The 13,952-nt window shown below is 30.4% G+C and overlaps 1 protein-coding gene across 3 annotated transcripts in view; it reads left to right on the top strand.

Annotated features, from left to right (window-relative positions):
• Positions 1-16: 16 nt before the first annotated feature.
• LOC139527982 (uncharacterized) overlaps positions 17-13,952 on the top strand; it is a 37,196-nt gene continuing 23,260 nt past the window's right edge. For all 3 annotated transcript variants that reach the window (XM_071323729.1, XM_071323728.1, XM_071323730.1), the window contains exons 1-12: positions 17-151; positions 739-885; positions 1,799-1,929; positions 2,393-2,492; positions 3,034-3,175; positions 3,799-4,012; positions 7,015-7,138; positions 7,533-7,710; positions 10,816-10,994; positions 11,750-11,893; positions 12,740-12,901; positions 13,678-13,793. In XM_071323729.1, coding sequence (XP_071179830.1) covers positions 32-151; positions 739-885; positions 1,799-1,929; positions 2,393-2,492; positions 3,034-3,175; positions 3,799-4,012; positions 7,015-7,138; positions 7,533-7,710; positions 10,816-10,994; positions 11,750-11,893; positions 12,740-12,901; positions 13,678-13,793 — 1,757 coding nt within the window. In that variant the 5' untranslated portion in view covers positions 17-31. The remainder of the gene's footprint in view (positions 152-738; positions 886-1,798; positions 1,930-2,392; positions 2,493-3,033; positions 3,176-3,798; positions 4,013-7,014; positions 7,139-7,532; positions 7,711-10,815; positions 10,995-11,749; positions 11,894-12,739; positions 12,902-13,677; positions 13,794-13,952) is intronic.

The raw sequence follows: 13,952 nt of genomic DNA, 5'->3' as shown, positions 1-13,952 counted from the left end.
ATATTTTTGTAAATTTTTTGTTGTACCTTATATGATGGCCACAGCTACCAAGAAACCTAAGGTGAAGAAGCCCGAGGAGAATCCATTTAAAGTTCTATGGATGAACTCCTGTTACCAACAAACTTTATTACCAGATGCTCCATGGCATAAGGTAGGTGGGATTTATCTGTAAGCCACAATATTTTAAGGAGACAACATGCAATGTACAAAATAAGATAAAGATATTTGATATGATTGCCAATAAGAAAATTATCCTCCAGTGACCTAATGTGGTAGATGTTAGCAATTATAGGTCATGGTACTACAATGAGCAAAACTAATACTGCAAAGCAAGTGATTATAGGCACCGGCACGACAATTGTAAAGCAATTCAATAAAAAAACAACACCAAAGAACATACATTTATGTATAACTATTATTTTTTCATGGTTAGATAATTATGCTATTAATCCCATTCACATAATAAACATTTTCGGTTCAGTGTTTGCACAGAGATATGATAAGTAACTCTCACCTGTACTGAATGCAAAGTTAGGGGTTTTATTATGATGCAATTGTAAGTTCAGTGTAACATTTTCTTTATTGTCCACATGGAAAAACTAATAATGATTTCCCCCATGTTGAGTGAAAAATTATTTGATACTCTCCTTGTTAATAAACCAATATTTTTACCTATAGTACAACAATGAATATTCTTATCCTTAATTGAAAAAAACCTGAAAGATTAATATTTTTCAGATTGAAGATAAGATAGCAGAAAGTCTGACATTGAAAGTGGAGAGACAGTTTGGTAAACCTGAGAGGAAAGAGGCCCTCCTACAGAATCTCGGTATTCCATTCGTCAGCAAGTATTTACCTGATGCTGACTGGAACCCACAACTTCTGGTTAGGACAATTCTAGAAAAATCTTTGTACAAGTTTTTTAGGGCTTAAACCTACAAATTCTGGACTCAGTTGTTCATCTCTTGGTTAAATTTTAAGCAAGGGTTGAATATCATAGCTCTTAATTATTTTCTGTTTTCCATCCTGTGTTTAAATTTAATGCACTGTTGAATCCTTGGTTAAAGCAGAAACATATTTTCCATAATTCCTTTTAAGGGTTGCTTCCCAAATCAATGTTGCAGACTGGAATCTAATTCTGATAAGCATTACTATAAGGAGAACTGACTTCTCTTTTTGAAACTAATGGGTAGAATTGTTGAGACTTAGGAATAGAGAAGTGCTTGTTTTTACTTTACTGCTATTTATTATCAAAAAGTTAATGGTGACATTTCTTTCACGAGAAACAAATTGTACTTGGGATTCATTATTTGAAATTAGTGGGATATAAATTTTCGTTGATTTTGTGGGTATAGGTGAATCACAAATTTCAATGTTAGACCAAGTTCACATTGTCTGTATGCTTGTATGCATGCAAACTTTGGCAAAACAAAAAAATCAAATATCAATGAAAACACATTTTTTCTCAATCCACAAAAAATTGATACCCACGAAAATAATTGAATCCATATTATTATTAAACCATAGGCAGATCCAGGGGGGCCCTGGGGGCCCGGCCCCCCTTATGTAGGAAAAATTTGGTTGATTATATAGGGAATCATTGAAGCATGACTGGAGCGGGCCCCCCCTTAGGAAAAGTTCTGGATCCACCACTGTAAACCAAATCTAGGAAATGAACTTTTTGAATCCAGGGTGACTAGAAATCACTTTTGGCTCTCAGGTAAAAGCAAAGTGTTTTACTTAAAATCTTTTATTAGTTTTTGTTAAATAAAATATAAATGAGTTGTTCTTCTTTCAGGAACCACCAAACATGGCACATCATGAGAAACAGAAAATATTAAAAGAAGCCCAGGCCTACTTAAACAGCCAGATGTATAAATGTGTTAAAGATATAGGTTACCAAAAAATGTTGGGGGCAGGAAACAATGGGTGAGTTGTCCTAGATTTTAGATCAAATTTTAGTAAAATGCACAGAGCTCATTGTGTCTTTGTTTTCAGTTTTTTAATTGATTCTTTAACTATTAATATAGATTGTAACATTTGATGCATACAAGAAAAGTTTTGTTCCTCGTTTTCTCTTTTTCAGGTATTTTTTTTGTTTGAAGGAAAATTCTCTTCTTTACAGCAAGATTTTTTATTTTTTTCTATAATTATTATATTTGAGGTAGTGAGACCATTTCAATGAAAAGATCATGTTTATCACTCAATATTGACATATATATATGTGTACCATGTTTATGCTCTTTCTTGTAATTTGTCTACTATAATTTTAGGCATTATTTTGTGATTTGGCTGAACTATTCTTACCAAAAAAAAACACAAAAGAATCAATGTAAAGAAGTTTTGATTTATATTAGGACTATTTTTGAAAATTAAATGTTTGTATTTGCAGAGATGTACCACAGGATTATTCTGAGTTTATGCAGCATTCTTATAACATATTTAACAGAGGACTTGATAGAGAGTTATACAGACAGGAACAAGAATTATCGGTAAGTTTTAAACATCAAGATTAAGTTGATAGTTTGAAGATCTTAATTTTCATGGTTTGACCTCAAAGTGTCACTGTAAGTGTGTAGCATCTCCTAAGAATATAGATACCCCTGAAACAGTACTATTGAAGAAAAAAACAAATGGGTAGTCTTATTTTCATGAAGACAAGAAAAGTTAAGTGATACTAATTCTTAATTGATTGATTGTTGGTTGCTTATGTCCAGTGGCAAATATTTCATGCATATTCAGGACGACTAATTCTTAATAATGAAGCTACTATTAAGGGCTGATTATGAAACTTTATTGACTTTCTGTCTGTTCAAATCATCAGAATCAGAAAGTGTGGTACTTGGTCAATGAAGCAGGTGAAAAGTTCAAACTTGTTTAAATATATTGCCATTGAGACAACTCTTCACTAGAGACCAAACGACATAGAAAATAACAATTATATAGAAACACAATAATCCTTCAACTATTCATTTGATGTTTTGCCATTTTATAGAATGTAAATAGAAAAATTTATATTTAATTTATTTGTAGAAAAAGAAGTTAAGTGAAATTATGATGGAGAGGAAACTTGATTTGAAGATTCCGGCCCCTAGTAGACATAAAGTTAATTCATTATCGTCATCTATATCAACACCTGCCTCAGAAAAGAAGCCATCATCAGCTGCTATCAAAGGTATGAAGAAATTTCAATGATTTTTATGGCCTGCTGTAGCTGAAAAGGCAATAAATTTAACCCTTGTCCATACGTTCATAGGTTTGTCCATATGCCCGTAGGTTGCACTCTATGTCTGTACATCCCAAAATTGGTTTCCATTCTTCGTATTTAGTTCGCCTTTACCAAATGCTATGAAACTTATACACGAGGCTTATAACAAAAAACACAGATCAAGTTTGAATTTTGGTGGCGTCACTTTAACCATTCTTATGCCCCTTTCCAAATGGAAAATTGCTGAATTGTTCGTTTCCGTTCTCTAATTTTATTTGAATGTATCATTTCAATAGATAAATGGAAAATATAAGGTCAAGTAAATGACCATGTCACAGATTTTGCTAAAATTTTGCATACTACTTTATAAGTAATATCAGTAATATATGAATAATAAAAGAGATATATGCCTTATTTCCTTGATTTTCAGTTTTAAAAGTTTAACAAATCAAATTTGTATGCAAAATCTTAGAAAAATACACATGATACAAGTCATAGCCTATTTACTGTAACCTACATGAACTCTAAAGAAATAGCACTATTATCAACAAATATCTGTTTCAAATATATTGCTTATTTTTTATTTGCAGAAATGGTACAGAGAGTTGATGGGGACCCTCCACCATTGTGGGGCCCACAGAGTGATGCTATAGGCAGGTCCATTCTAGCGGTACTGGAACGAGATCCAAGAAAGTTTGATCATGTGGCCAGAAGTCTGCATGGGAGACAACTCCCTGGGGCACTCAGAAGCTTCATGTGGTCTGATGTTCTCTTCAAAGAAGAAAGGAAAAGATTGCACGAAGGGTAAATACTCGATTGTGATTTGTAAATTTGATTTACTATGAAATCATTGTTATTCGTTGGAAACCAATTTTTGTGGATTTCTTGCGTACAGGGAAACCATGAATTTAAGTGTTCAACCAATTTTGAATGTTCTGTATATAAATATATGCTGACTTAAGGAAACCACAAAATCTAATATCCAGGAAAATGGAACTTTTCCTCAATCAACGAAAAATTGATACTCATGAAAATAAATGAATCCATTGTATAATTTTCAGGAAAAGGAAAATGTTTTTGTAAAGTATAACGCAAACATAAATTAATGCCTGTTATTTTAGTGTTGACCTAAATTTGAACTATAAAGAGATAATAAAGCTTTTTTAACAGAATTTTTCTTTTGGGCTTAATATAATTCAGAAAGTTTTCCTCAAATGTTAGTGAAATTATTGAATCTGTGAAAAATTATCTGAAAATGGATAAAAATTCATTCATAGGGTACATAGAAATTAAATCCAGAGTTTTAGGACATGTTTAAACTAATCTCTTCAAGCACACAATTATATAGATAATTTTTGAATAATACTTAAATAGTGTATAAATTGTAAAATTTCTTTATGATTTTCAAGAGAGCCGAGTGACTGGTAAGTCTGTGTGACTAGATATTGTGCTAAAAAAAAGGTGACATTGTGATAAAATTATGGAAACTGCATGCAAAGAGCTAGTATAGTAATCAAATACATTGCAGAATCAGCAGAAACACAGAACTCTTACATGTACTTAAGAATGTGTTTTTTTTTACAGAAAATTTATACATGAGTTTAGCAAATTTTCTTGTAAGTGGTCAATTTTAATTTTAATTATCAAGAGCCATTGCAAATAAAAATTAGAAGTGAAAACTCAAAACTATTGGAAATCTAGTTGATATTAGAATCAAGCTGTTCATTTGAGAATTATTATTTCCTAACATTACAATATGAATAGCTCTTGATAATATAAATAGAATTCTCATCAAGGATTTTAGAAGGCAAGTCCTGGGAATCGTCATCTTTGGTCAGTGTGAAATTTTATGGTTATATAATTTTTATGTCCCATTTATGGGCATTATGTTTTCTGGTTGTTCCTCCGTCTGTACTTCAGGTTAGTTTTTGGTCAGGTAGTTTTTGATGAAGTTGAAGTTCTATCAACTTGAAACTTAGGACACATGTTCCTTATTATAAGATCTTTCTAATTTTAATGCCAAATTAGAGTTTTGACCCCATTTTCATGCATCATGGTCCACTAAAACATGGAAATAGATACTGTGATTGGGGCATCCTTGTACTATGGACATAGTCTTGTTGTATTTGTCTCAATGAAAACAGTGAATAGACATCAAGTTAAGATTTTTTTTTTAATTTTGTTGTAAAATGATAAAAATTACTTAGAAATTTTTATGAATCCAGGACTCACGGACATGTCTTAGGGAGAACTCTACTAAATTTGTGAATTTCAAGACAATTTTTTTAATTATTTGGTCTAATTATCATTAATTTTATAACAATCATGAATATTCCTATACATACATTTTACTTATACTTGGAATAAGTGTGTTTTATATTAATGAATAATATGTATATTAATGATCTCTTACCAATTGATTAAAATCATCATCTTCTAATGACACATTAATGTATGAATAAAATTATGATTCCCAGCCATGTTAATGAGTTATGAATTAGATTGATCAAAAACTAGTTCAGTTTAAATCAGAGACTATTAAGCTTGGTTTTACCATTTTTATATGACAAATAATGACATTGATAGAAATCAGTAATGACAGTTCCTTAAAAAACTTTTTTATATGTTTAGTATATACTAGAATATGTCTGTAAAAATAGTGGTACAATTAGGCAAGTGTTAAAAAAGTAATTTTGCAGTCAGTTTGTCGAATAACCATGTGCAAAAGCATAAAAGACATGGATTAATTACTCTCTCCTAATTTGGATATTTTCTCAAAAATTGGTGTTTTCAGTTAAAAAAAGATTGTTTCAAAGACAAATTTAGGAAGTTCAAAACACTACATTTATATGTTATTATACAAATATTTCTCACTTTGTATTGTTTCACAGGAGTTGGGGCTCAATGAAATTGTTCTCTTCCTTTAGTAGTTCATGTACAGTATAGATTGAAATGACATGAAACGTAGTGAAAAACATGACGGTTCGAGTTTGAGTTGTCTGCAACAAAACACATTGTATTAGGAATATTAAAAAATAAAAAACAATAAGACACATGCAGTACATCAGAAATAATGGCTAAAAGCAGAAAAAAAACATCATGGAAACTTGTACTTGACCAATAGTTTACTTTTGTACTTTTGCTAGGAAAAATAGTGCTTTCTTCATTTGCAATGTGTGGGTGGGAGTTCTGAAAAAGAGCATCTTATATACTGTTTTATTATGATATTGCTATTAAGAGAAATGGGTTTTAAAGCAATTTGCATATTTTATATTAACTAAAGAGTTTCTGAGGTAATCAGCCTAAATCAGGTGATCTCCATATCGAATTCTTCAACAGATGATTTCAGATATGGCAAGTAGAAACACATTCTAGTTTAGCTTATGTCATCTGAAAAAAGGATAACTTCCTAATGATTTTTCAGTATGTGAAAGTGATTATCAATTAGATTTTTAAGATCATTGGTTTTGTGTGTAAACTCTAGTTCCTCTCATAGCCAACGTTGTCAACTTAACAATTCTCTTTTGTATGCACTGGTTGACATCACAAATACTGATAATTCAGGATTTTTGCAATATTTTTATTATTGATAAATTTGGAGATATGTGTCCAATGATTTAAAAAAAAACTCCTATTTAAAAAAAAATGACACTTTTTTTTTGTTCAATATTTTCTGTAACTGTTATTATCTCCCATTATCATACATTGTACAATAATTGCAATGATGAATGCATGCACATAATTCTGAGTTTATAGTGCAATATTGAAATTATTTGTTTTAAAATGAAAATGTTTTGCATTTTTAGTAATGTTGAGAAAGTTGTTAGAGAAAGGTTTGCTAAAGCTGTCTCAAGAGGAATAGAAGATTTGAAGATAAGCAGGGCCACATTTTCACCAATTCATGGTCTCATACAGACTGCTGTTATTGAGGTAAAATCAAGAATCCGGAAATTTTTTCACCTAATTTCGGTCATTTTCATATAACTTAAAAGTTGATGCCCCTTTTCAAAAAAAGATTGTCAAAATCTCGTTACTGTAAAATACCTATTAAAAAAGAAAATAGATTTTTTTACATGTTTTTGAAGCACTGTGTATGTATTTAAAGACCAAAATAATGTTAAAATTAAAAGTTTAGCCAAAAAATAACCCTTTACTATAAACCCCTTCCAAATGCACTTGAGAATTAATATAGAATGTAATCTAAACTTGAAATAAAAATTGGCTTGAGGATTTTTTTTGTTTTTTAGTGTCATTTTAACATTTATATTTATATTTCTTATTTCTGACACCCTTTAACTCACATTTATTTTATATATATTTGCAGACATACAATAAAACAACCAGTATGGTTGCTTACAAATCTGATTCTCACATTAAAGAATCTTGTCGTGCACTGAACGTGCTGTATGTCTATGACAGAAGTTATGAACCTTATCTTATACATTGGCTGTTCCCATTACAACTGGCCTTCCAAAGGAGTTCTAATACTACAACAGAAATAGGTAAAATACTACTATTTTGTCAGTATACACTTTGACACCAATACCAAATAAGAAATTAAATGAGTAAAATTGGAATGTAGAGCTTGACATATTATAAAGACACTTACTTGTTGGACTATATTGATATTTAGATGTCATTTTGGGAAATTTGTGTCATTGAGCTGCTTTCTTATTGACATATACTCAGATATCTTTTAATTTTCATCATACAAGTATAAAGGAGTAGGTCCGGTAAGGGCTGATTTTGGCCTCAAATTTCAAGGTCATCTAGTACTGAAAGATTTTAGACACTTTTTAAACACTTAAGTGTCTATTTTAATTGATTCGATTAGTTTATGTGAAAGATTTCAACTGATTTAGTCATTAAAAACACTCCGATTCAAGCTTAAATATGAAAAATCTATCAAATATGGACCATAATTTGGTATTCGGCCTTTGGTTTCTTTTTGTATCCTTTTTTATAAGTTCTAAAATTTTAACTTTTATTTTGTGGGTTGTGTTGGTGTTAGAATAGTATGAATGGAACAATTGAGTTTTTCGAGAAAAAATTAATACATTTTGATTCACCGTTTACGTGACAGGAAACCAAACAGGAAACCAATCTTTATTTTCTTTATTTTGCACAATATAATTCAAAAGGCATAAATAAACACCATTACTAGTGTTACTTGCTTCATGTTAATATTTAAAATCTATTTTCAATGTTATATTTAAGTTTTTTTTAAACGTGACAGGAAACCATAAGAAACCGAAAGCATTTTTTTAGTTTTATTTTATTTCAAAATCTGCTTAAAATAATCTGAACAGTATACTTTTTCTTAAAATCCATCTTAAATTTAACAGTATTATAAAACTCCTAAATATGTGCTTGTTTTGAAAACAATTAGTACAATTTATTCAGAATTTTCCATATTTTCTTCATTGATACAGGATACCATAATCGTTGTATCTTGATGTTTTGGCCAAAAAAATATATTTATATTTGGTTTTGAAATTCGAGTTATATAAAATTTATTCCAAATCATTGGCAATGTAAACTTCTTTAAATCCAGTAAAGAAAAAAACTTTTAACTTTGAATTAAAATCTTTAAAATAGGCACCATGTGATATTTGTGACCTGTACACCATCTACATGGTTTCCACATTTTAACCTACTTTAGTGGGCTAAAATCAATAAAGTACTTCCTTTCAAGTCATGCCTGGTAAAAGTTTACTTTTCCTTTGACAAGTTTATTGAGTTTCTGAAAAGTGTTTGCAGAACATGAATAAAAAAAAAATAATTAAAAATTGTGACAAAGTTACCAACTTTGTACATTCCTAGTGTAACGGTATATTAACATGCATTTTTCATTTAATTATCTTTATTCACCTAAAATATCCAGTAATATTTACTGATGAAGCAAAATCAATCCAACGAACATCGGCAACATGATAAGAGACGTAATTTCGATTGAATTTTCCAAGGACTCTTTACATCGTTATTGGGAAACGTAGTGTGTTTAAACGTCGGTCAAATTTGAAATCAATTTTGTCAAGTCATTGGGCATTTATTTTCACACAAGATCGTATGTAACATTATGCACATAGGAATAATAATAGACCCCCGGCGCAATATCTTTGAAAATTGTATTTTCCTTTTTTAAACAAGTCGAAACAAGTCTACAGATTATGTTTGCTAACATCCCGTTGGAAACAAAAACAATGTTTAAAACTAGTATATCGTATGTCCGGCTGTAAGGGCGTGATCACATGTTAGTCACATGTTTCACGTATGACCGGAAATGATTAGAACTTAAGGACAAAAACAATTTTAATAAATAACTGGACTTCTGTTTCGTGTGAAATGTAACGCATAACGATAACGTCATTTTCTTACATAATTATTACGAAGATCAAAACAAGAATGTAAATCATCTCTGATTTACCTGTTTGAACATCTCGCGAGAGTTCATATTTGCATATTGTTTTTAAGAATTCTATTACAACAAAGCAGATTACATCATCTAAAATTTGCGTTACGAAATCGGACACAAAAATCACGCCACTGTTCTTACATCTGCTACATAAATACTTATAGTTCTCGGCATTTTCTTCTCACTATTCTTATTGGTCGATGTTCTTTGTTATTTGAAAGCAAAAGTTACGAATTTGCCGGTGACGATTATCTATAAATCAGTCAGCGTTATGCTCTTCGGAAGCAAAAAGTAACGCGAGAAACGACACAAAAATACGGTTGTAGAATCTTTGAAATTCGTATATTTCAATTTTTTTTCTAGGGAAGAGTAGCATACACTTGTATGTTAATAAAAATAATGGCATCTTTAGATGTAGTTACAACTTTTCTTACAGTAATTCAAATTTTATCACTTTTCTATAGTTATAGGAAACGGAGCCCAATAGCAAATTATGGTCCATATGCCAAAAAACATCACTTTTTAGATGGTTTTTGTCAAAAATGAAAGTGGCGGCCACTTTCATTTTTGACAAAAACCATTTTCATCCTCAACCTTTATATAAATGATGTATCATCATCCAATACAACTTACATTTCAATATTATGAATGAACACGAATGCAGCCACTTTCATTTAAGACGGAAACCGTCTTAAATTTAACTAAAATGCTAAAATTGGGAAGATTGCAATAATTTAGCATGACTTTATGATGCTAGTACCTGATGTATGTGCATTATATTGTCAAAAACAGCCCACATTTATGTAGCAGAAGCATTCTTCTTTCCAATAGATAGCTTAAAGATTACATTTTCACAATTTTGTAAAACTGTTATGTTTTGGGGCCAAAAAGGGGTCTTACTGAACCTACTCCTTTATTATGGTTAACATGTGATAAATACATGGCCAATATCACCTCAGACACATATGTACATGTATTTAGCTAATTTAAAAAAAGATTGCACCCACACATAAATTAAAGTTTTATTTCCAAATTATGTAAACATTGTCTTCTCTAACAGTGTCTTGTTCCCTGCTATCAATTCAAGCAGGAAAATTCAAAATACATGTATGTACTTTAACAGGTGAACACATATATGAAGTTGCCATGTACTTAGATCCAGTTCATGTATAATATATGTGTATATTTTCAGGTGAACATGTATATGAAGTTGCCATGTACTTAGATCTGTTAAACTCCAGCTGTTTTCCCACTTGGCCTCAGGTGTTTGCTATAGCAGAACAAGTCATGAATACAATGATGTTGACTGACCCTGACCTTTATACTCATCTGAAATCCATAGCAACAACAAATGTCAAGGTCAACAAAAAGGTACATATTTTGTTCTTTCTTTATACATGTGCTTACCTAAAAACCATAGTAACACAAATGTCAAGGTTAGCAAAAAGATATATCACCTTTTCTCTGATCTTTATATGTGTGCTTATCTAAAAACCATAGTAACACAAAATGTTAAGGTCAGCAAAAAGGTACTTCAACTTTTCTCAGATCTTTATACATGTGCTTTCCTAAAAACCATAGTAACACAAACTGTTAAGGTCAATAAATCGAACTTGATCTTTTTTTACCTGATCATTAATTCTGTAAATTCATTTGACATATCTTGAACAATGCATATATTATTTGCCACTGGATGTTTCAGCATTCATTTATCAATCTATCAACAAAAAATCAAGATATCTTTACACATTGTAATTTCTTAATTTAACTTCACCATTTAAGTAGACAGATAATATGAATAAATTTACTTAAACTTATATTATTCGCTGTATTTTCTTTTCTTTCCAGACAAACATCTGTTGTAATATAAAGCTTCCAAGTAACACACTTTGACATTAGATTTGAAATTGGATACCATTGTATTAAACATTGACAGATAGCTTTAGGTTATCATGGTTATCATATAATGGGGAAATGTAACAATAAAGAATTTATCAAAGCTCTTTCATTTACCATTTTAAACTCTCGTGTACATTTTGGAGTACTTGTTCTTTTTCAAATGGAATGTCTGGTATAAAAATAGAATGATCTCAAATTAAATTGAAATAATACTTGTATAACTACAGGAATTTCTGCATCAGTTGATTAGTATAGAGAAAGCTAAGGCTGAGGAACTTCTGAAGGCTACTCCAGGAAGTAAAAGAGAAGAAAATATTACCACTGAATTACTGGCTGACCCTCTGGTTTTCTTCAGACGGTGGATAGGGGAGGTAATTACAAATTGTTATAAAAATAATAACTCCAATTATTGGCTTATTCTCTAATAATTTGCATAAGTTGGATTTGATTGGTCAATATAAAACATGTAAAAGTTTATATGTGTTAACAAAAAGATACTGTTAAATTATTAAGACATATCCATTTGATAAGTGCTGACATTTTTTCTGGTTAGAATTATAAATGATAATATAAACTTTAATTTAGGAATGTATTATTGAGTTTAAACTATCATAATTCAATGAATTAAAGCTAAAAAAAAATATTTTAAGCAAGGAATCACATTATGGATTCAAAAAGGATATATTACATTTACTTTCTAAACAAAAGATAGGCTTTTTGATCATTGAAGCACCTGTAATTTTATATTCTTCAGGGTACGTTTAAATTAACTGAAAACAACATGAAAAGTTTAACAAGATATGAACTATGCTCCTTACAATTTATCTGAATTTATGCCTGAATGTTCTAATTTGGTTTAAAAAATATTCATCACTAGGATTTGTGAATTTTTAATTTTTCCGTATCAGTGTTTGGGAGATAAATTTTCTCATTGATAATGCTACTCTTAATAATCTTCCATCTCAGTTATGTATTCCATGAATTATTTCTTACATGTGTATATGCTTTAGGGGTTCTTGAGTATCTTAGATTCCATTAATTATTTCTTACATTTGTAAATAGAGTTATGCTTTCCATGAGTTATTCCTTACATTTGTATTTAAAATTTTGAAGCCTTTAGGGGTTTTTAGTATGTTAGGTTCCATGAATAATTCCTATCATGTGTATATAGAGTTATGTATTCTATGAGTTATTTCTTACATGTGTATATGTTTTAGGGGTTTGTGAGTGTGTTAGATACACCTGGAGTGATGTATGTATGGGACCAGCTTTTTATGCAGAATTGGAGCGACAGTGTCCTGAAGAACTTCAGTCTGGCCTTGGTAGAACTTCTAAGATACAAATTCATGGAGGCTAGAGATTACAAAACTATGAAAGAGGTGCTTAAAAATATTATTAAACTGAAAGTTCTCTCAAGACAAGCATGAAACTGATTTCATAATTTAGCTCATTTTAATTGAATTTTTAAAGAAGGAATTAGTAGACGGAATATCTGTGCTTGATGAATTTAGTCTAAATAAGAAAGTAGATTAAATATATAACTATAAATGTTTAAACTTTGTATTTGTTTCTGATATTCATATTTATGAACAACATAAACCCTATAAAAAACATGTTGGTATCAGGTGATCTGGAATGGTAAGCAGATCCTGCTTCACTAATGGCCAACCTTCATTCTGGATCTTCCACTGTTTTTAATAGATATTTTATGAGATATTCTGATTTTTATGCCCCACCTATGATAGTAGAGGGGCATTATGTTTTCTGGTCTGTGCCTCTGTTCGTCCGTTTGTTCGTCCGTGCGTCCGTTCGCTTTTGGTCAAGGTAGTTTTTGATGATGTTAAAGTTACATCAACTTGAAACTTAGTACACATGTTTCCTATGATATGAACTTTCTAATTTTAATTCCAAATTAAAGTTTTGACTCCAATTTCACTGTCCACTAAACAGAGAAAATGATAGTGCGAGTGGGCATCTGTGTACTATGGACACATTCTTGTTTTTTCCAATTGCATGTAGACTACTCACTTGTCATATAGCATGCTTTTTTTACAGTGAAAAATCACATAATTATTACCATTTGTTGAATAAAAAAATTGCTCAATATTTGGATTTAAAGATTTAAAAATTTAAAGTTGTTATATTTACATTGCAGGTATTTCTTTTTGAGCCAAGCAAGTTATACACAGTAGATATTCAAATGGCATGGATTCATTTAGAGAGTGGCAAAGATCTAATGGAAGTCCCTTATCTTAATAGAAGAAGAATACAGTAAGTTACAAAAATGTTACACCAAATATTTACACAAGCTCTAAATTGATCTTGAGAGTGTCCAGTTCAATTTTAACTTGATCAATTGATATTTTTAAGGGGCATTAGCTAAGATTTAAAAAAAACAAAAAATATTAAAACTTTACTTATGATTCTTGC

This window comes from Mytilus edulis, chromosome 6 (assembly GCF_963676685.1).
Source record: "Mytilus edulis chromosome 6, xbMytEdul2.2, whole genome shotgun sequence".
Taxonomy (NCBI): Eukaryota; Metazoa; Mollusca; class Bivalvia; order Mytilida; family Mytilidae; genus Mytilus; species Mytilus edulis.
The sequence above is the reverse complement of the archived record's forward strand: the minus strand, read 5'-3'. Positions and strand labels throughout refer to the sequence as shown.